At 62.7% G+C, this 21,490-nt stretch overlaps 1 protein-coding gene and 1 pseudogene across 1 annotated transcript; both read right to left on the bottom strand.

The window, feature by feature from the left end:
- Nucleotides 1–2,091: 2,091 nt before the first annotated feature.
- Nucleotides 2,092–6,136, bottom strand: LOC137461411 (class I histocompatibility antigen, F10 alpha chain-like). Its single transcript, XM_068171155.1, has 7 exons — nucleotides 6,043–6,136; nucleotides 4,636–4,899; nucleotides 3,945–4,220; nucleotides 3,189–3,461; nucleotides 2,986–3,090; nucleotides 2,469–2,507; nucleotides 2,092–2,280 (listed from the first exon to the last, which is right to left on the bottom strand). Exons 1-7 carry the CDS (start codon nucleotides 6,104–6,106, stop codon nucleotides 2,267–2,269), a joined length of 1,035 nt encoding a protein of 344 aa, XP_068027256.1. The 5' UTR covers nucleotides 6,107–6,136; the 3' UTR covers nucleotides 2,092–2,266.
- A 10,911-nt stretch (nucleotides 6,137–17,047) lies between these two features.
- Nucleotides 17,048–21,228, bottom strand: LOC137461413 (class I histocompatibility antigen, F10 alpha chain-like; annotated as a pseudogene).
- Between the last annotated feature and the right edge of the window lie 262 nt (nucleotides 21,229–21,490).

The following is a 21,490-nucleotide window of genomic DNA, read 5'->3' as shown; positions in this document are numbered from 1 at the left end:
TCACCCATCACAGCCATGTGTCACCAGCCTGGAGCCCAGGCTGTGGTGCAGGACAGTGTCGAAGGCTTTGCTCAGCTCCAGGCAAACGACAGCAGCTGCTCACCCCTCAGCTATTAGTTTCATCACCTGCTCCTAGAAGGCCACCAGGTTGGCCAGGCAGGATTTGCCCTGAGCTGCTTGAAGCCAAAGAATTGATTCTCAGGCCTGAACCTAGGATTGCAGGTTAGAGGTGGAGTCCTGGTAGCGATTGGTCTGGTAAGTGCAGTGTTCATGGGGTTTGTAACAGGAGCCTGCAGGAACAGGAGGAGGGTCAGGGCACAAGTGATGGCTGCTGGTGTAAGCAGTATGAAGGTGGTGTCAAGGTCCGGAGACATTAAATGCCTCGGTCCAGAGACACAGTTCTTTTAAACACTCCCGTGTTGTGAAACGAGAGGCACAAACGAGGCCAAAGTATCAACAGCTAGACTAGTTATTACATAAATAAAGTGGACATAAGAAGAAGAGAGAGGGAGGAGAGAGGGAGGAGAGAGGGAGGAGAGAGGGAGGAGAGAGGGAGGAGAGAGGGAGGAGAGAGGGAGGAGAGAGGGAGGAGAGAGGGAGGAGAGAGGGAGGAGAGAGGGAGGAGAGAGGGAGGAGAGAGGGAGGAGAGAGGGAGGAGAGAGGGAGGAGAGAGGGAGGAGAGAGGGAGGAGAGAGGGAGGAGAGAGGGAGGAGAGAGGGAGGAGAGAGGGAGGAGAGAGGGAGGAGAGAGGGAGGAGAGAGGGAGGAGAGAGGGAGGAGAGAGGGAGGAGAGAGGGAGGAGAGAGGGAGGAGAGAGGGAGGAGAGAGGGAGGAGAGAGGGAGGAGAGAGGGAGGAGAGAGGGAGGAGAGAGGGAGGAGAGAGGGAGGAGAGAGGGAGGAGAGAAGTATATTACCACACCCCTCATCCCCCCCAAGACAGTTAAAGTCTGTGGAGGAAAGGTGCTGCAGGAGATGTTGGGTCTGTAGTGAAACGGTGCTGAGGCTTTGGCTGGAGAACAGCTGTGGTCCTCTGGGGAGATGTTGGGTTGGTACAGGAATGGTGCTGAGGCTCCTCTGGGCAGCCTGGGGCTGTAGAGAAAGGGTGCTGAGGCTTTGGCTGGAGCTGTGGTCCTGTGGGCAGCTTCTTTTCTCCGGAGCAGCATTGTCCCGGCTTTCCCTTCTCAGCGGCCTGGCTCTCTCCTGTGTTTTCCTTCATCTCCGTTTCTCTCCCCGTTTCTCTCCTCTGTTTCTCTCTACAAACCAGTAGTTGCTCCAGTCTTTTATACAGTTTTCAGTCCTTAGGTATGTGTTCAAATATTGTCCCTCAGGAATTCCAGGGGCAGGAAATAGTCCTTAGGTTCTGCGTATTGCTGTGTGTTTGGGCAAGATTTTTGGATGGAGGGGGGGGGATCTCCGTCTCCTCCATCTCCATTCAGACAATCCCCCCACATCAGGAAACAGGTGGTTAAAACCATTGTGTCACCCTGCCCAGGGTACTTGATGGGTGGAGATTGTCTTGCCCTGAAAGGTGTGATGGCTGGGTCCTTGGGTCCATTGTTGTAGTCCCGTGTTATCACAATGCAATCACAAGCGGATTTGCATCCAGGATTGGCGGACAGGATTCTTTCCACCTTCTTTCCAGTGGCTCTGCTATCACTTTATCTTTGTTGAGTCACATAGAGAGAGACAAACTTATTAGACTCTCACACGTGGGGAGGTGTAGGAAAGCAGCAAGTACCTGTGGAAGGCTTCAGGGCAAGGAAGAGCACCGGGCTGCTGACACTGGAAGGATGGCCTGGTGCTAAAGAGGAGCTGAGTGCAGTGAGCAGCCTGCAGTGTGAGAGCGTCTACAGCAGTCTGCAGGGGCCCCCAGTGGTCTGCAGGGGTCCCCAGGGTTATGTAAGGGTCCCCAGCCGTCTGCAGGGGTCCCCAGAGGACTGCAGGGGGTCCCCAGTGGACTGTGGTGCTCTGCATAGGTCTGTGGGGGTCCCCAGGGGTCTGCCCCCACCCAAACCAAGCACCAGCCCTCAAGCCAAGGCCGTGGGAGCAGTTCAGGCCCTGGGACAGGTGACAAAGGCAACTGGGGCAGGGCTGGGGGGGAACACAGAGCAACTTTTATTGACCAGCCAGGAGACCCCCGAGGAGAAGACCCCAAACCTGGGGGAGCCAAAGCAGTGCAGAGGGTGGGGGAGGTGTGGGGGGAGCCAGGGAGGAGCTGCTGGAGGCAGGAGGAGTCCCAGGCTGGGGCTGGCACAGGCTCCCTGTGCTCAGGCAGTGGCAGCTGCAGGGCCAAGAGGAAGAGGAAGAGTCAGGCAGGGTCCCCTCCCTGCCCCCAGGGCTCTGGGGAGGCTCTGGGAGTGGGCAGGGGGCAGGAGGGGGAAAGGAGGGAGGGAAGAAACAGAAGGGGAAAGGGGAGGGGGGAGAAAGGAGATGGGGAGGGGAAGGGGAGGCCCTGCCCCTGGTACTCACCTGGTGGAACCAGGTTGAATCCTTTCTGCTGCTTCTTCCCTGCACAGGGCAGAAGCCTTCAGCCCCAACCCTGCTGCCCTGCCAGGCTCCTGCCTCCAGCCCTTCCCTCCCTCTTCATCCTCTCCCCTCCCTCCCCTCCTTTCCTCTCATCCCTCCTCCCCCATCACCTCACCTCCCTTCCCCTCCCCTCCATTCCCTTGTCCTCCCCTCCAGTCCTTTCCAATCCCTTCTTTTCTTATCCATCCTCTCCCTTCCCATTCCCTTCTCCCCTCTCCATCCCCTCCGTTCCACTCCCCCCATCCCATCCCCATCCATCCCCTCCTTCCCTTCCCCTCCCTCCCCTCTTATTTTTCCTCTCCCCTCCCATCCCTGCACCACCCCTCCCTTCCTTTCCCCTCTCCTCCCTCTGCTCCCCTGCCTCCAGCCCTTCTCCTCCCATCCTTCCCCTCCCCTGCCTTCCAATCCCCTCCCTTCCCACCCTTCCCCTCCTCTCCCTCCCCTCCCCCTCAGCTCTCACCTGATCTCCACTTCCAGACGGCGACTCCGATCCCGACGGCAGCCAAGGCGGCGACCACCGCCGCGACCACTGCCAGCACCACGGAGAGAGACCACCCCTGCGGCTCTGGGGGAGGGGAGAGGAGCAGGGAGAGGGTGAGGAGGGGAGGGGGAATCCTCCTCCCCAAGCCCCTGCCAGCCCCTGCCGGCCGCCCCCAGGCTCACCCCAGGAGTAGAGGCGGGGCTGGGGCAGGCTGGAGTGCTCCACCCGGCAGCGGTACAGCTCCTGCTCCTGCGGCAGCACCTCGATGGAGGCCCAGGTGGAGAAGCTGCCGTCGCTGTTGGGGACGATGCTGCCCCGCTGGGTGTCCTGGTCCCGCACCTCGGCCCCCTTCAGCCAGCTGACGCCGATGGGCCGCGGGTAGAAGCCATACAGGCGGCAGGACAAGCTCAGGATCCCCTGGCTCTCCCTCTTGCTCACCACCACCGTGGGGGGCTCTGGGGGACAAGAGGGGAGGCCGTGGGGGCTGCAGGAGGGCTGCAGGCAGCCACCACTGCCTGATGCTGCCAGGGCTTGGCCCCCTCCAAGCTCAGCTGCTCAGCACCCCGGGAGCCCAGCCCTGGCTCAGCTGCTCAGCACCCTGAGCATCCTGATCCTGCTGGGACCCCAGACCCAGATGCTTCCAGGACTTACCCTCCCTCCCAGCACTGCTCCTCAGCACCTTGGGAACCCCATCCCAGCTTCTGCCAGGGCTTGGAACCCCAGCTCAGCATCCTGGGACACCCTCTTCCCCCCAAGCTCAGATCCTCTGCGTCCTCACCCTGCTGGGACCCCCAGCCCCAGCCCCTGGAGGGCTTCCACAGCCCTTTGGGTGAGCAGCTCAGGGGCAGGGGCTCAGAGCTGAGTGCAGGCTGAGGTTGGCTCAGGGCTGGCACTCCAAGCAGGAGCTGCCTCTGGGCCTCCTTCCCTCCCTGCCTCACCTCTCCTCTCCAGCTCAGCCTGCCCATAGCTCAGGTATCTCTTCAGCCACTCCACACAGGTGTTCTCCAGGTAGTGCTTCCATTGCTCAGCCACTGTCCCATCCTCCTCCCACTTCCTCTGGGTGATCACAGCTGCTTGGTCTGCTGCAGTGAAGCTCATGGAGTCCTTCTCAAAGGCTATGAAGTCTCTCCCATCAATGGCATACTGATTGTACCCCCTGGTGCTGCCATCCTCCAGCAGGTCACAGCCAGACATCCTCTGCAGTGTCTGAGACCCTGGAACACAACCAAGGCCTCAAGGCTGAGTGGCTGCTGCAGCCCAGGGCCTTCAGTGGGGCACAGAGCCCCCCAGCAGCACCCCCAGCCCCATGCCCCCTGCCAGCCCCACAGAGCCCCTCATAGCCCCTTGCCAGCCCCACAGAGTCTCCTGCTAGCTCCCTGCTAGCCACTCAGGGCAACCTCCTAGCCCCTCAGTTCCCACCTAGCCTCTCAGAGCCTCTTGCTAGCGTCCTGCCAGCCCCTCAGAGCCCCCTGCCAGACCCTGCCAGCCCCACAGAGACCCCTGCCAGCCCCACAGAGACCCCTGCCAGCCCCACAGTCTCCTGCTAGCTCCTCAGAGTCCCCTCCCACCCCACAGAGCAACCTGCCAGCCCCCTCCCACCCCTCAGAGCCCCTTCCCAGCCCCACTCACTCCCACTCTGGTTGTATCTTGCTCTCACGGTGTCCAGGTTCATTCGGTCCATCTCTTGGTTGTTCTGGATGATGTTGGTCTCTCTGTCCCAGTACTCCTGGTCCAGGTTGGCCTTCATCCACTCTGCCTTGGGCTCATACCTCCTCGTGTTGCTGTCATACAGGCCAATGGGGACCCCATCCACGTACCCCACAGTCACATACTGGGGCAGCCCCCAGCTGGGCTCTGCCACAGCGACTTGGAAATAGCGCAGGGAGTGCAGCCCTGGGGGGACACAGAGGGTGGTGAGAGGCTGGGGGGCAGAGGGAGGCTGGGAGGATGGATTTGGTCACAAGAAAGAGAGCCTGGAGAGATCTGGAGTGGAGGAAATGAGGGGCTGGGGGCTGTTGGGAGCCATGAAGCCAGGGGAAGAGGGTGCAGGGGGGGTCCCGGGGCTGAGAGAAGGGAGTTCAAGGGGGTCTCGATGCCTAGAAGGGGTCCAGGAGCTGCCTGGTGCCAAGAGAAGGGAGGTCCAGAAGGTTCCCGATGCCCCCATGGACGGAGAGAGGTGTGTGTGTGTGGGGGGTTTGGGGGGTCCCTGGTGCCAAGAGAAGGGTGTCCAGGGGGGTCCTGATGCCTAGAAGGGGTCCAGAAGCGTCCCAACAGCTAGAAGGGGCTCAGGGTAGTCTTGTAGCCAGGGAAAGGGGGTCCAGGGTAGCTGCTGTGCCAAGAGAAGAGAGTCCATGGGGATCCCGATGCTGAGAAGGGGTCCGGGAGGGTCCCCGGTGCCAAGGGAAGGGGTCCGGGAAAGTCGAGGAGCCAAGGGAAGGGAATACAGGGGGGTCCCGATGCCAAGAGAAGGGTGCAGGGGGATTCCGGGGACAAGGAAAGGGGGACCCGGGAGGCCGGTGCCAAGAGAAGGGGTCCCGGAGGGTCGCGGTGCCAAGAGAAGGGAGGTCCAGAGCACTCCCGATGCCCCCCATGGACAGAGAGAGGTGGGGGGGTAGGGGTCCGGAGGCCAAGAGAAGGGGGTCCAGGGAGGTCTCGATGCCTAGAAGGCATCCAGAAGCGCCCTGACAGCAAGGAGAAGGGGTTCAGGGTGGTCTTGGTGCCAGGAAAAAGGGGTCCAGGGTAGCTGCTGTGCCCAGAGAAGAGAGTCCAGGGGGGGTCCCGATGCTGAGAAGGGGTCCGGGAGGGTCCCCCGGTGCCAAGAGAAGACAGTCCGGGGGGGAGGGGGGCTGGAGCCAAGACAAGAGGGGTGCAGGGCGCTCAAGGTGCCAAGGGAAGGAGAGAGGCACAGAGCAGGCTCCGATGCCAAGAGCAAAGGGGTGCCGGTAGCAAGAGAAGGGCTCCAGAAGGGTCGCAGTGCCCAGGGAAGGGTCTCCCGGGTTCCCCCCTCCGCCCACCCACCCGCCCGCCCGCGCTCACCGTTCACGGCTCCGCCGAGGACCCCCAGGAGCAGCCCCAGGCCGAGCACCCACCGGGACCCCATGGCGCTGCTGCGCTCTGGCCCCGGAGCTGAACTTTGCACCAGGCCCCGCCCCGCTGTCCTCCATTGGCTGAGCCTCTTCCAGTTCACCAATAGCAGCCTGAAGCGTCTCTGACGTCACCGGTTGGCAGGCAGATCGAGCCCGCGCAGGTTGGAAGCGAAAGCGAAAGGCACTCAGGGCTCGGCCCGGGGACAGGGGCGGTGGCTGCCCAGGGGTGAGGGGAGGGGGACGGAGGGCTCCGATCTGTCCCCAGGTGAGGTGGGTGACCCCCGGAGCTCAGCCCCCTCCCCCCTGCAGCCAGGGAGGGTCCTGCTGTGGGTGGGAGAGACGGGAAGGTGCCATCGGGGGTGGCATCATCGGGGGGTGGCGCCGTGCCCGAGCCTCCTGCGGGTGTCCCTCGGTCCTGCGGAGCTCTGCTGGCGTCTGCAGTGGTCTCTAGGGGTCCCCAGGGGTTCTACAGCGGTCTGCAGACGTCTGTCCGTGTGTGTAGATGTCTGTAGTGGTCTGCCTAGGGTCCCCAGGGATCTGCAGGGGTCTATAGATGTCTCTAGGGGTCTGCAGGGGTCGTCAGAGGTCTGTAGAGGTCCCGGGTGGTTCTGTGGGGTTCTGCAGACGTCTGCCGTGTTGCGTAGAGGTGGGTAGGGGTCTGCCAGGGTTCTCTGGGGGTCTATTGGAGTCTTTAGGGGTTGGCATGGGTCCATAGGGGTCTCAAGGGGTCCATTGTAGTTTGCAGTTCCATCCCTTACCCTCCCGTCCCCTTTCTCCCCTCTCTTACGCTTCCTTCCCCTTTCTCCCCTCCCATCAATCCCCTCCCCCCCCCGGCCCATCCCTTCTCCTCCTCTCCCTTTCCCTCCAGACCCTGCCCCTTGTCGCCGCACAGGGGCAGGCAGCCAGGAAGGTCTCTGCCCGCCGAGCGCAGCGAGAGCCAGAAGGCTGCGTGCAGCCCAGCAAGCAGCACACATCTCTGCCTCTGTTGTGAGTGGGGCTGGCTGTGAGTGGGTAACGAACTTGTCTCCAGCCTCTGGCTGGCCGGGGACAGCAGTGCTGTGGCCACTCCTTCCGCCAGCCCAGGTGGCCTCCTGTCGCCTCCTGCAGCCTCCTCAGCCATGCGGAGCGGGGACGTTCCAGAGGCTGGTGGGAGCACAGAGATGTTTGCAACCCTGAACTCCTCCCCAGGGCTCTTCAGAAGGGGCACAGATTGATCACAGTCCCCCACACGCCCTCCCCTCCCTTCTCACCTCCCACCCTCCTTCTGCCTCCCATCCCCCTCCGCTGATAACCTGACCTCTTCTAGAGGGCTGCCGGCGACCACACCAGAGAGGAGGGAGGGCAGGGAGGAGAGACAGCTGGGATGAGGGAGGGCAGGGAGGAGAGAGAGCTGGGATGAGGGAGGGCAGGGAGGAGAGAGAGAGGGGATGAGGGAGGGCAGGGATGAGAGACAGTGGTGAGGGAGGAGAGAGTGGTGGTGAACGGTGCCACATCCAGCTGGTGGCCAGGCACCAGTGGCATCCCCCAGGGATCAGTGCTGGGCCCTGTCCTCTTGTCCTCTTCAACATCGTCATTGATGATCTGGATGAGGGGGTCGAGTCAGTCATCAGCAAGTTTGCAGATGACACCAAGTTAGGAGCTGATGTTGGTCAGTTAGAGGGTGGAAAGGCTCTGCAGAGGGACCTCGACCGACTGGACAGATGGGCAGAGTCCAATGGGATGGCATTCAACAAGTCCAAGTGCCAGGTGCTGCACTTTGGCCACAACAACCCCATGCAGAGCTACAGGCTGGGGTTGGAGTGGCTGGAGAGCTCCCAAACAGAGAGGGACCTGGGGGTGCTGATTGACAGCCACCTGAATATGAGCCAGCAGTGTGCCCAGGGGGCCAAGAGGGCCAATGGCATCCTGGCCTGCATTAGGAACAGTGTGGCCAGCAGGAGCAGGGAGGTCATAGTGCCCTGTACTCTGCATTGGTTAGGCTGCACCTTGAGTCCTGTGTCCAGTTCTGGGCCCCTCAGTTTAAGAAGGACATCAAAACACTTGAAGGTGTCCAGAGAAGGGCAACAAGGCTGGTGAGAGGCCTTGAGCACAGCCCTGAGAGGAGAGGCTGAGGGAGCTGGGATTGTTTAGCCTGGAGAAGAGGAGGCTCAGGGGAGACCTCATTGCTCTCTACAACTACCTGAGGGGTGGTTGTGGCCGGGAAGGGGTTGGTCTCTTCTCCCAGGCAACCAGCACCAGAACAAGGGGACAGAGTCTCAAGCTGCGCCAGGGGAGGTTTAGACTCGAGGTGAGGAGGAAGTTCTTCACCGAGCGAGTCGTTCGTCATTGGAACGGGTTGCCCAGGGAGGTGGTTGAGTCATCGTCCCTGGAGGTGTTCAAGAGGGGATTGGACGTGGCACTTGGTGCCATGGTCTGGTCATGGGGTCTGTGTTGATAGGTTGGACTTGATGATCCTCGAGGTCCTTTCCAACCTAAGTTGGAGAGAGAGCAGGGATGAGGGAGGGCAGAGAGGAGAGACAGCAGGGATGAGGGAGGGCAGGGAGGAGAGAGAGAGGGTACAAGGGAGGGCAGGGAGGAGAGACAGCAAATTGTTACTCATGACAGAGGCAACTGCAGTCGATTGAATACAGTCTCAATTTGAAAGGAGCCGTTTGAAGGCAGTCAGAGACATGCAAAGCAGGGCTGGGCGCACAATGCACACTCAGCACTTTCTAACTCCCCTTTCAATGTTCTCCTCCTCATACAGATGCCTGTCCAGGTGGGCTTAGTTCAATTCCTTGGGCCTTCTGGTGCTCTTTCAGTGATGTCCTCTTCTGGGCAGCGCAGCAGCTGGGTTGTGTGCTGAGCCCTTGGGGTTGGATCTGTTCAGCTCTGTTGTTGCCACCAACCTCCTTCCCAGGCCTGGGTTTTCACATGGGTTCTGTTGATTCCCACAAGTGTCATAGTATCACAGTATCAGTCAGGGGTGGAAGGGACCACAAGGATCATTAAGTTCCAACCCCCCTGCCATGGGCAGGGACACCCCACACTAGATCAGCCTGGCCAGAGCCTCGTCCAGCCTGGGCTTAAACACCTCCAGGGACTGGGCCCCAACCACCTCCCTGGACAACCCATTGCAGGGCTTCACCACTCTCATGGGGAAGAACTTCCTCCTCACCTCCAGCCTGAATCTCCCCACCTCCAGCTACATTCCATTCCCCCTAGTCCTATCACTCCCTGAGATCCTGAGCAGTCCCTCCCCCTTCCTGTAGTCCCTCTTCAGAATGACTCTGTGTCGCTGGGAGATTCCCTCATATGAGGAAGAAGAGCTGGAATGGACTGATACTTGAGGCTGAATGAGAGACTGTGTGGAAGGACGCCCAGATGGAGACCTGGACTGTTGCTAGACATGTCATCAGAAGAGTTCTGACTTGATGATATGTTTTGGGTACAGGGACTATGGTATGGAATAAGGGGTGGCATGTGGTGGTTTGGGCTGGGTGCTGGTCTGGGTGCCACTGCACAGACCACACCTGGGAGGTCCCAAGGGGTGGGCCCAGCCCAGGGGGGTTGGTCACAGGAAACCAGAGATTCTATTCCCATAATGCCCTGCTCCCCTATAATACATCAGTGTGGGGGCTTCACTTCCTCTTTTGTCCCCTGCTGCTGCCTAGGTAACATGGCTTGAGCTGCCTCCCTTGGGTCTGCCCAGGCCCAAGGCTGGGTTGGGGGGTGGGGAGAAAGAGCCCTGGGGGAGTTCTGGGTGTACCTCCAGGTGGGGATGGGATGTCCTTGGGTATGTTGTGGGATCTCTCTCTTTTGGCACGGTGTTTGTGGATCTCTGTCAAGCTTTCCTTGCTGCTTTTTGGTTTTCCATTGAAACTCTCCACCATTTTTTGCAGTCCGTTGGTCTGAGTCGTTCTTTCTGCCCGTGGGGGGAGAATTGGCCTCCCAGACCACCAGACATGGGAACAGGGGTAGGGCGTGAAGCCCTAATCCAGACAGCAGCAGATTCAGCTCCTTCCTTCCTGAAACGCTTGTTAGAATCCACACGGGGGTTCCAAGCTCGGCAAATCCAATCCTCAAAAGATCCAAGGATGGGCCAGAACACAGAAGGTCTCAATGGTTATTTTGGCCATGCTTGCATCCAGCAGTAAACCATTTTTGCCTTCGATTTCCCCTTTCTCCACTGGTCAGCATCCCAATACTGGAACATGATCCCTGACGTGCTCTCGGGGATGGGAATGGGAATGGGAATGGGAGGCAGTTCTGGTGACTTGCTTTTCTGTTGTCCCATTCTCCTGATGGCTAATCACTGACCGGGGATCAAATCCCAGCCGCGGCCGTCGGGAGCCCCGGCTCCAAGCCGCAGCAGTGAGAGCGCCGGCTCCGAGCGGCGGCAGTGAGAGCGCCGGCTCCGAGCCACGGCTGTGAGAGCGCCGGCTCCGAGCCACGGCTGTGAGAGCGCCGGCTCCGAGCCAAGGCAGTTGGAAGCGCCAGCTCCGAGAGACAGCAGTCAGAAGCACCGGCTCCGAACCAAGGCAGTGAGAGCTCCGGCTCCGAGTGGCAGCAGCTGCAAGCGCCGGCTCTGCGCCGCGGCAGTGGGAAGCGCCAGCTCCAAGCGGCAGCAGTCAGAAGCACCGGCAGCGAGCCGCGGCAGTGAGACCACTGGCTCCGAGCCGCGGCGGTGGGAAGTGCCGGCTCCAAGCCAAGGCAGTGAGAGCGCCGGCTCCGAGCCACAGCAGCTGGAAGAGCCGGCTCCGAGCCGCCAGACGCTAACCCACCAGCATCTCCTGGCTACCACAATACAAATGCTACGTCCTTTGGCAGCGCCGGTCCCGCTCCCGGCGAACGACCGACCCCTCACTGTGCCGACCCCTTGCAAAGTCAAAGCGCAGGGAAGAAACCTCCCAAACGCCGCAGCCCAGGTCCCCTGCTGCCCTCCTGCGGAAGTCCGAGACCACGGAAAGAAAAGCTCCCGAGCCAGGCCCCTCAAACCGAGGTCCCTCTGGAAACCAGGACGCCAAACCCGCGACCGCAGGATACCAACAACTCCCGGACCGGGTCTCCCAGCGCCGGGACACCGGAAACCGGGACGCCAAACCCTCGACCGCCACCGCGACGAGGGCCCCCACGGCCCAGGCCCCTCTGCAGACCGGACCGCAGGATACTGTGAAACCGTTAGTAGCAAAGATGAAGATTTTCTTGACCTCTCTGTTGGTGTGGAGCAGAACACATCAATTACACACTGTCTAAGGTAAATGAATGCACCTGTGACAGAACAAGAGGACACAGTCTCAAGCTGTGCCAGGGGAGGTTCAGGCTGGGTGTTAGAAAGAAGTTCTTCCCAGCTAGAGAGATTGGCCATTGGGATGTGCTGCCCAGGCAGGTGGTGGAGTCCCCATCCCTGGAGGTGTTTAGGAAGAGCCTGGATGAGGCACTTGGTGCCATGGTTTAGTTGATTAGATGGTGTTGGGTGATAGCTTGGACTGGATGATCTTGAAGGTCTTTTCCAACCTGGTTAATTCTGTATTATACCAGAAGCCCCAATCCGGCTCCCTCACCACCGGCACGCCGGACACCAGGACGCAGCGCCGGCTGCCCGATCCCTACGGACCACCAGCCTCCACAGCCCCTAGACTGCAGGCACAACGCTGCCCCTCCCAGCCCGAATTCTCCAGGGCTGGGAAGACCTCCCGCCTACCACCCAGAATCCTGGAACCCCCCCACCCACAGTGACACTCCGGGACCCCCGGAGCCAGGACCCCTTCCCCGGGCTACACTCCCCGGACGGCCTGGATCCTATGCAGAGGCCCTCCAGGGGTAACGCTGCCACTTGCACTATGACGATGGAGAGGAAAAAGGAGGACCAGAACAAAAGAGCAAACCAAATAGAAAGCAAGCAAGCAAACATTCCCTTGCTCGCTCCCATCCCAGCCCGGGAAGTGCTGCCTCCTGCTCGCCCCCGTCCCCGAGGAAGCCACCAGAGGGTGGGGGCCCTCTTCGCTGGGACTCAGGAGACCAGAAGGCCGAGCGAACTCTGCCGGCCGACGCACCAAAACTGTCACCAAAGGGCCACTCCAGAAGAGCTCCACGTTTCTTGGGAGAGTTCTTTTATTAACGAGCAGAAGCAAGCAAGCAGCAGGGGTTAAAAGGCAAGAGGGAAAGGAGGAGCCGGGCCGCAGAGCCTTCCCTTCCCTTCCCCCCTGCCACAGGTAGCTCCAGTCCCTGCCAAAGAGCAGCTCACCAATCCTGCCTTTCCTCACTGCGGCTGCATCCCCCACAGCTGCATGCTGCTGCCCAACAGAAGGCAGGGAGGTGATCAGCAGTGCAAGCCACTGCTTGGGCTCCTTCAGCACACGTCTGCCTCGTGGTGGGGGTGGCAGGGGAGGCAGGGGAGGTCTCTCTCCTGCAGCCTTGGCAGAGCCACATCTGCTCACGCAGGCCCAGCTGCGGCACAGGACTTGCCGAAGGGAGGTTGGCATAAGGCTGCTCGTTAAAGTCAAACCAGTCTGAACATTAACCTTCTGTTCTCAAAGCAAACCAACTGACACTACCCCCCACGCCCCTCCCCCCCCCCCCCCCCAAATACTGCATTCTGTAGCACAAACCACAAACCACTCCTGCGCCTCTGACACCTTGGAGTGACTCTCAGCACGACTGGAACCGGCTCAGGGCACACTGGCAAGAGGCCTTCCGTAGCTGCTTGAAATAGGATGTCCAAACATTGAAGTGCCAGCTGGAACTGCACTTAGCAACCATGCAGCAGGTGAGGATGGAGCCACCACTGCACAAAGATCTATCATAGTATCATAGCATCAGTCAGGGTTGGAAGGGACCACAAGGCTCAGCCAGTTCCAACCCCCTGCCATGGACAGGGACACCCCACACTAGATCAGCCTGGCCAGAGCCTCATCCAGCCTGGGCTTAAACACCTCCAGGGACAGGGCCCCAACCACCTCCCTGGACAACCCATTGCAGGGCTTCACCACTCTCATGGGGAAGAACTTCCTCCTCACCTCCAGCCTGAATCTCCCCACCTCCGGCTTCATTCCATTCCCCCTAGTCCTATCACCACCTGAGATCCTGAGCAGTCCCTCCCCAGCCTTCCTGTAGCCCCCTGCAGATCCTGGAAGGCCACAATGAGGTCACCTGGGAGCCTTCTCTTCTCCAGACTGAACAGCCCCAACTCCTTCAGTCTGCCCTCACAGGAGAGGTGCTCCAGCCCTCTGCTCCTCCTCCTGGCCCTTCTCTGGACACCTTCCAGCACCTCCAGATCCCTCTTGTCATAGGGGCTCCAGAACTGGAGGCAGGACTCCAGCTGGGGTCTCCCCAGAGCTGAGTAGAGGGGGAGAATCACCTCCCTTGCCCTGCTGGCCACACTTCTCCTGATGCAGCCCAGGATCTGATTGGCTTTCTGGGCTGCAAGTGCACACTGAGAGCTCCTGGTGAGCTTCTCCTCCCCCAGCAGCCCCAAGTCTCTCTCCTCAGGGCTGCTTTCCAGCCAGTCCCTGCCCAGCCTGGATTTGTGCCTGGGATTGCCTCCACCCAGATGCAGGACCCTGCCCTTGCTCTTGTTGAACCTCCTGAGGTTGGCTTGTGCCCACCTCTCCAGCCTGTCCAGCTCCCTCTGGATGGATCCCTTCCCTCCAGCTGTCTGCTGCACCACACAGCTTGGTGTCATCAGCAACCCTGCTGTGGGTGCACTCAGTGCCACTGTCCATGGCACCCACAGAGATGTTGAACAAGCCTGGTCCCAGGACTGATCCCTGAGGGACTCTGCTTGTCCCTGGCCTCCACTGGGACATGGAGCCATGGACAGCCACTCTTTGGGTGCAGCCATCAAGCCAGTTCCTTATCCATCTAGTGGTCACCCATCACAGCCATGTGTCACCAGCCTGGAGCCCAGGCTGTGGTGCAGGACAGTGTCGAAGGTTTTGCTCAGCTCCAGGCAAACGACAGCAGCTGCTCACCCCTCAGCTATTAGTTTCATCACCTGCTCCTAGAAGGCCACCAGGTTGGCCAGGCAGGATTTGCCCTGAGCTGCTTGAAGCCAAAGAATTGATTCTCAGGCCTGAACCTAGGATTGCAGGTTAGAGGTGGAGTCCAGCGCGGGCTGGGGGGCACCCCGGAGACCCTTCCCTGGGCACTGCGACCCTTCTGGAGCCCTTCTCTTGCTACCGGCACCCCTTTGCTCTTGGCATCGGAGCCTGCTCTCAGCCTCTCTCCTTCCCTTGACCCCTTGAGCGCCCTGCACCCCTCTTGTCTTGGCATCGGGACCCCCCTGGACCCTTTTCCCTTGGAGCCAGCCCCACCCTGGACCTCCTGCTCTTGGCACCAGCTCCCCCCGTACTTCCTTCTCTTGGCATTGGTGACCCTCCCGGACCCCTTCTCAGCATACAGGACCCCCCTGGACTCTCTTCTCTTGGCACAGCAGCTACCCTGGACCCTCTTTTCCTGACACCAAGACCACCCTGAAGCCTTTTTTTGCTGTCGGGATGCCACTTCTAGGCATCGAGACCCCCTTGATCTCCCTTCTCTCAGCACCGGGACCCCCCCTGCACCCTCTTCCCCTGGCTTCCCGGCTCCCAACAGCCCCCAGCCCCTCATTTCCTCCACTCCAGATCCCTCCAGGCGTACTGGGACAGTGAGACCAACATCAACCAGAACAAGCAAGAGATTGCTTGAGTGAACCTGGACACCCTGAGAGCAAGATCCAAGCAGAGTGGGAGCAAGAGGGGCTGGGAGGGGGGCTCTGTGGGGTGGGAGGGGGGCTGTGAGTGGCTAGCAGAGGGCTAGCAAGAGGCTCTGTGGGACTATTAGGGGGCTCTGAGGAGCTGGCAGGAGGCTCTGTGGGGCTGGCAGGGGGGAATGGGGCTGGGGGTGCTGCTGGGGGGCCTCTGTGCCCCACTGAAGGTCCTGGGCTGCAGCAGCCACTCAGCCTTGGGGCCTTGGTTGTGTTCCAGGGTCTCAGACCCTCCAGGGGCTGGGATCCCAGCAGGCCGAGGATGAAGAGGAGCTGAGCTTGGTGGGGGGTGTCCCAGGATGCTGAGCACCTCAGCTGGGGTTGGGGGTCCCTGGATGCTGAGGAGCTGAGCTGGGTTTGGGGCTCCCAGGATGTTGAAGATGCTGAGGTGCTGTTGGGGTCCCAGCAGTTTAAGGGTGCTGAGGAGCTGAGCTTAGACGGGGGGGGCAAGCCCTGCCACCATGTGGGGTGGGGGCTGCAGGATGCAGTGGAGCTGAGCTGGGGGTCCAAGCCCTGACACCATCTAGGGTGGCCAAATCCTGGCACCATCTGGGGCTGGGGGGGCCCAGGGTGACGAGCGGCTGAGCCGGGGCTGGGCTCCCGGGGGGCTGAGCAGCTGAGCCGGGGCTGGGCTCCCAAGGGTGCCGAGCGGCTGAGCCGGGGCTGGGCTCCCAAGGGTGCTGAGCAGCTGAGCCCGGGCTGGGCTCCCGGGGTGCTGAGCAGCTGAGCCCGGGCTGGGCTCCCGGGGTGCTGAGCAGCTGAGCCGGGGCTGGGCTCCCGGGGTGCTGAGCAGCTGAGCCGGGGCTGGGCTCCCGGGGTGCCGAGCGGCTGAGCCGGGGCTGGGGCTCCCGGGGGGCTGAGCGGCTGAGCCCGGGCTGGGCTCTCAAGGGTGCCGAGCGGCTGAGCCGGGGCTGGGCGCCCAAGGGTGCCGAGCGGCTGAGCCGGGGCTGGGCGCCCAAGGGTGCCGAGCAGCTGAGCCGGGGCTGGGCTCCCGGGGTGCCGAGCGGCTGAGCCGGGGCTGGGCTCCCGGGGTGCCGAGCGGCTGAGCCGGGGCTGGGCGCCCAAGGGTGCCGAGCGGCTGAGCCGGGGCTGGGCTCCCAAGGGTGCCGAGCGGCTGAGCCGGGGCCCGGGCTCCCAAGGGTGCCGAGCGGCTGAGCCGGGGCCGGGCTCCCAAGGGTGCCGAGCGGCTGAGCCGGGGCCGGGCTCCCAAGGGTGCCGAGCGGCTGAGCCGGGGCTGGGCTCCCGGGGTGCCGAGCGGCTGAGCCGGGGCTGGGCTCCCGGGGTGCCGAGCGGCTGAGCCGGGGCTGGGCTCCCAAGGGTGCCGAGCAGCTGAGCTGGGGCTGCCCAAGCCCTGCCAGCGCCAGGCGGCGCCGGCTGCCTGCAGCCCTTCCCCCCTGCCCTCTTCTGGGGTGAGCCTGGGGGCGGCCGGCAGGGGCTGGGAGGAGCTACAGGGTGGCTGTGAAGGGCTTGCGAGGGGCTTGGGGGTGGCTGGGAGGTGCTTAGGGAAGAGGATTCCCCTTCCCCTCCTCCCGCCCTCCGAGCAGCCCCCGGAACCCCATGGCGCTGCTGCGCTCTGGTCCCGGAGCTAAAATTTGTCCCAGGCCCCGCCCCTCTGTCTCCCATTGGCAGAGCCTCTTCATCTTCGCCAATAGGAGTCTGAATTCCCCTATGACGTCACCGGTGGGCAGGCAGATCGAGCCCGCGCAGGTTGGAAGCGAAAGCCAAAGGCACTCAGGGCTGGGCCCGGGGCCGAGGACAGGGGCGGTGGCTGCCCAGGGCTGGGGGGAGGGGGACGGAGGGCTCCGATCTGTCCCCAGCTGAGGTGGGGTGACCCCCGGAGCTCAGCCCCCTCCCCCCTGCAGCCAGGGAGGGTCCTGCTGTGGGTGGGACGGAAGGCAAGGTCCTCGGTCCTGGGGAGCACTGCTGGGGTCTGCAGGGGTCGCTAGGGGTCCGCAGGGTTACTGCAGGGGTCTGCAGACGTCACCCCGGGTCTGCTGAGGTCGGGAGTGGTCGGACAGGGGGCTGTAGAGGTCTGTAGAGGTCTTCTGGGGTCGGCAGAAATCCCCAGGTATGAGCAAGGCATGCAGAGGGGACCACAGAGGTCCGGAGGGGTCTTGGGGGGTCCCCAGTGGTCTGCCCCCCACCCCAACCCAGTACCAGCCCTCAAGCCAAGGCTGTGGGAGCAGTTCAGACCCTGGGACAGGTGACAAAGGCAACTGGGGCAGGGCTGGGGGGGGAAACACACAGCAACTTTTATTGACCAGCCAGGAGACCCCCGAGGAGAAGACCCCAAAGCAGTGCAGAGGGTGGGGGGAGGTGTGGGGGGAGCCAGGGAGGAGCTGCTGGAGGCAGGAGGAGTCCCAGGCTGGGGCTGGCACAGGCTCCCTGTGCTCAGGCAGTGGCAGCTGCAGGGCCAAGAGGAAGAGGAAGAGTCAGGCAGGGTCCCCTCCCTGCCCCCCAGGGCTCTGGGGAGGCTCTGGGAGTGGGCAGGGGGCAGGAGGGGGGAAAGGAGGGAGGGAAGAAAGAGAAGGGGAAAGGGGAGGGGGGGGAGAAAGGAGATGGGGAGGGGAAGGGGAGGCCCTGCCCCTGGTACTCACCTGGTGGAACCAGGTTGAATCCTTTCTGCTGCTTCTTCCCTGCACAGGGCAGAAGCCTTCAGCCCCAACCCTGCTGCCCTGCCAGGCTCCTGCCTCCAGCCCTTCCCTCCCCCTTCATCCTCTCCCCTCCCTCCCCTCCTTTCCTCTCATCCCTCCTCCCCCATCACCTCTCCTCCCTTCCCCTCCCCCTCTGTTCCCTTGCCCTCCCCTCCAGTCCTTTCCAATCCCTTCCTTTCTTATCCATCCTCTCCATTCCCATTCCCTTCTCCCCTCTCCATCCCCTCCGTTCCACTCCCCCCACCCCATCCCCATCCCTCCCCTCCTTCCCTTCCCCTCCCTCCCCTCTTATTTTTCCTCTCCCCTCCCATATCCCTGCACCACCCCTCCCTTCCTTTCCCCTCTCCTCCCTCTGCTCCCCTGCCTCCAGCCCTTCTCCTCCCATCCTTCCCCTCCCCTGCCTTCCAATCCCCTCCCTTCCCACCCTTCCCCTCCTCTCCCTCCCCTCCCCCTCAGCTCTCACCTGATCTCCACTTCCAGACGGCGACTCCGATCCCGACGGCAGCCAAGGCGGCGACCACCGCCGCGACCACTGCCAGCACCACGGAGAGAGACCACCCCTGCGGCTCTGGGGGGAGGGGAGAGGAGCAGGGAGAGGGTGAGGAGGGGAGGGGGAATCCTCCTCCCCCAAGCCCCTGCCAGCCCCTGCCGGCCGCCCCCAGGCTCACCCCAGGAGTAGAGGCGGGGCTGGGGCAGGCTGGAGTGCTCCACCCGGCAGCGGTACAGCTCCTGCTCCTGCGGCAGCACCTCGATGGAGGCCCAGGTGGAGAAGCTGCCGTCGCTGTTGGGGACGATGCTGCCCCGCTGGGTGTCCTGGTCCCGCACCTCGGCCCCCCTTCAGCCAGCTGACGCCGATGGGCCGCGGGTAGAAGCCATACAGGCGGCAGGACAAGCTCAGGATCCCCTGGCTCTCCCTCTTGCTCACCACCACCGTGGGGGGCTCTGGGGGACAAGAGGGGAGGCCGTGGGGGCTGCAGGAGGGCTGCAGGCAGCCACCACTGCCTGATGCTGCCAGGGCTTGGCCCCCTCCAAGCTCAGCTGCTCAGCACCCCGGGAGCCCAGCCCTGGCTCAGCTGCTCAGCACCCTGAGCATCCTGATCCTGCTGGGACCCCAGACCCAGATGCTTCCAGGACTTACCCTCCCTCCCAGCACTGCTCCTCAGCACCTTGGGAACCCCATCCCAGCTTCTGCCAGGGCTTGGAACCCCAGCTCAGCATCCTGGGACACCCCTTCCCCCCAAGCTCAGATCCTCTGCGTCCTCACCCTGCTGGGACCCCAGCCCCAGCCCCTGGAGGGCTTCCAGAGCCCTTTGGGTGAGCAGCTCAGGGGCAGGGGCTCAGAGCTGAGTGCAGGCAGAGGTTGGCTCAGGGCTGGCACTCCAAGCAGGAGCTGCCTCTGGGCCTCCCTCCCTCCCTGCCTCACCTCTCCTCTCCAGCTCAGCCTGCCCATAGCTCAGGTATCTCTTCAGCCACTCCACACAGGTGTTCTCCAGGTAGTGCTTCCATTGCTCAGCCCACTGTCCCATCCTCCTCCCACTTCCTCTTGGTGATCACAGCTGCTTGGTCTGCTGCAGTGAAGCTCATGGAGTCCTTCTCAAAGGCTATGAAGTCTCTGCCATCATAGGCAATCTGATAGTACCCCCCCTGGTGCTGCCATCCTCCAGCAGGTCACAGCCAGACATCCTCTGCAGTGTCTGAGCCCCTGGAACACAACCAAGGCCTCAAGGCTGAGTGGCTGCTGCAGCCCAGGGCCTTCAGTGGGGCACAGAGCCCCCCAGCAGCACCCCCAGCCCCATGCCCCCTGCCAGCCCCACAGAGCCCCTCATAGCCCCTTGCCAGCCCCACAGAGTCTCCTGCTAGCTCCCTGCTAGCCACTCAGGGCAACCTCCTAGCCCCTCAGTTCCCACCTAGCCTCTCAGAGCCTCTTGCTAGCGTCCTGCCAGCCCCTCAGAGCCCCCTGCCAGACCCTGCCAGCCCCACAGAGACCCCTGCCAGTCCTTCAGAGTCTCCTGCCAGCCCCTCATAGCCCCCTCCCAGCCCCACAGTCTCCTGCTAGCTCCTCAGAGTCCCCTCCCACCCCACAGAGCAACCTGCCAGCCCCCTCCCACCCCTCAGAGCCCCTTCCCAGCCCCACTCACTCCCACTCTGGTTGTATCTTGCTCTCGCGGTGTCCAGGTTCACTCGGTCGATCTCTTGGTTGTTCTGGTTGATGTTGGTCTGTCCATCCCAGTACTCCTGGTCCAGGTTGGCCTTCATCCACTCTGCCTTGGGCTCATACCTCCTCGTGTTGCTGTCATACAGGCCAATGGGGACCCCATCCACGTACCCCACAGTCACATACTGGGGCAGCCCCCAGCTGGGCTCTGCCACAGCGACTTGGAAATAGCGCAGGGAGTGCAGCCCTGGGGGGACACAGAGGGTGGTGAGAGGCTGGGGGGCAGAGGGAGGCTGGGAGGATGGATTTGGTCACAAGAAAGAGAGCCTGGAGAGATCTGGAGTGGAGGAAATGAGGGGCTGGGGGCTGTTGGGAGCCGGGAAGCCAGGGGAAGAGGGTGCAGGGGGGTCCCGGGGCTGAGAGAAGGGAGTTCAAGGGGGTCTCGATGCCTAGAAGGGGTCCAGGAGCTGCCTGGTGCCAAGAGAAGGGAGGTCCAGAGGGTTCCCGATGCCCCCCATGGACGGAGAGAGGTGGGGGTCCCTGGTGCCAAGAGAAGGGGATGCAGGGGGGTCCGGATGCCTAGAAGGGGTCCAGAAGCGTCCCGACAGCTAGAAGGGGCTCAGGGTAGTCTTGTTGCCAGGAAAAGGGGGTCCAGGGTAGCTGCTGTGCCAAGAGAAGAGAGTCCATGGGGATCCCGATGCTGAGAAGGGGTCCGGGAGGGTCCCCGGTGACAAGGGAAGGGGTCCGGGAAAGTCGCGGAGCCAAGGGAAGGGAATACAGGGGGGTCCCGATGCCAAGGGAAGGGTGCAGGGGGATTCCGGGGACAAGGAAAGGGGGGACCCGGGAGGCCGGTGCCAAGAGAAGGGGTCCCGGAGGGTCGCGGTGCCAAGAGAAGGGAGGTCCAGAGCGCTCCCGATGCCCCCCATGGACAGAGAGAGGTGGGGGGTAGGGGTCCGGAGGCCAAGAGAAGGGGGGTCCAGGGAGGTCTCGATGCCTAGAAGGCATCCAGAAGCGCCCTGACAGCAAGGAGAAGGGGTTCAGGGTGGTCTTGGTGCCAGGAAAAGGGGGTCCAGGGTAGCTGCTGTGCCCAGAGAAGAGAGTCCAGGGGGGTCCCGATGCTGAGAAGGGGTCCGGGAGGGTCCCCGCTGCCAAGAGAAGGTGGTCCGGGGGGGGCCTTGGCCAAAAAAAGAGGGTCCAGGAGGGCCTGAATGCCAAGAGAAGACAGTCCGGGGGGGGGGGCTGGTGCCAAGACAAGAGGGGTGCAGGGCGCTCAAGGTGCCACGGGAAGGAGAGAGGCTGAGAGCAGGCTCCGATGCCAAGAGCAAAGGGGTGCCGGTAGCAAGAGAAGGGCTCCAGAAGGGTCGCAGTGCCCAGGGAAGGGTCTCCCGGGCGCCCTCCCCGCCCGCGCTCACCGTTCACGGCTCCGCCGAGGACCCCCAGGAGCAGCCCCAGGCCGAGCACCCACCGGGACCCCCATGGCGCTGCTGCGCTCTGGCCCCGGAGCCGCCTGGTCCCGGAGCTAAACTTTGCCCCAGGCCCCGCCCCGCTGCTCCCCATTGGCTGAACCTCTTCCAGTTTGCCAATAGCAGTCTGAGTTCTCATCTGACGTCACCGGTGGGCAGGCAGATCGAGCCCGCGCAGGTTGGAAGCGAAAGCGAAAGGCACTCAGGGCCGGGGCGGAGGCCAGGGGCGGTGGCTGCGCAGGGTTGGGGGGAGGGGGACGGAGGGCTCCGATCTGTCCCCAGGTGAGGTGGGTGACCCCCGGAGCTCAGCCCCCTCCCCCCCTGCAGCCAGGGAGGGTCCTGCTGTGGGTGGGACAGACGGGAAGGTGCCATCGGGGGTGGCATCATCGGGGGTGGCGCCC

Source organism: Melanerpes formicivorus, unplaced genomic scaffold (assembly GCF_026170545.1).
Source record: "Melanerpes formicivorus ecotype bairdi unplaced genomic scaffold, bMelFor1.0.p_v2 SCAF_2079, whole genome shotgun sequence".
NCBI classification, from domain to species: domain Eukaryota; kingdom Metazoa; phylum Chordata; class Aves; order Piciformes; family Picidae; genus Melanerpes; species Melanerpes formicivorus.
The sequence above is the reverse complement of the archived record's forward strand: the minus strand, read 5'-3'. Positions and strand labels throughout refer to the sequence as shown.

Bases quoted from the DNA above. Each gene is read 5' to 3' on its own strand.
- LOC137461411 (XM_068171155.1), bottom strand. From the start codon at position 6,106: ATGGGGTCCCGGTGGGTGCTCGGCCTGGGGCTGCTCCTGGGGGTCCTC. The intron at 4,221-4,635 runs GTGAGTGGGGCT...GTTGTGTTCCAG, and splicing joins AAGATACAACCAGAGTGGGA to GGTCTCAGACACTGCAGAGG. The intron at 2,508-2,985 runs GTGAGAGCTGAG...TGCCCTGTGCAG, and splicing joins CGTCTGGAAGTGGAGATCAG to GGAAGAAGCAGCAGAAAGGA.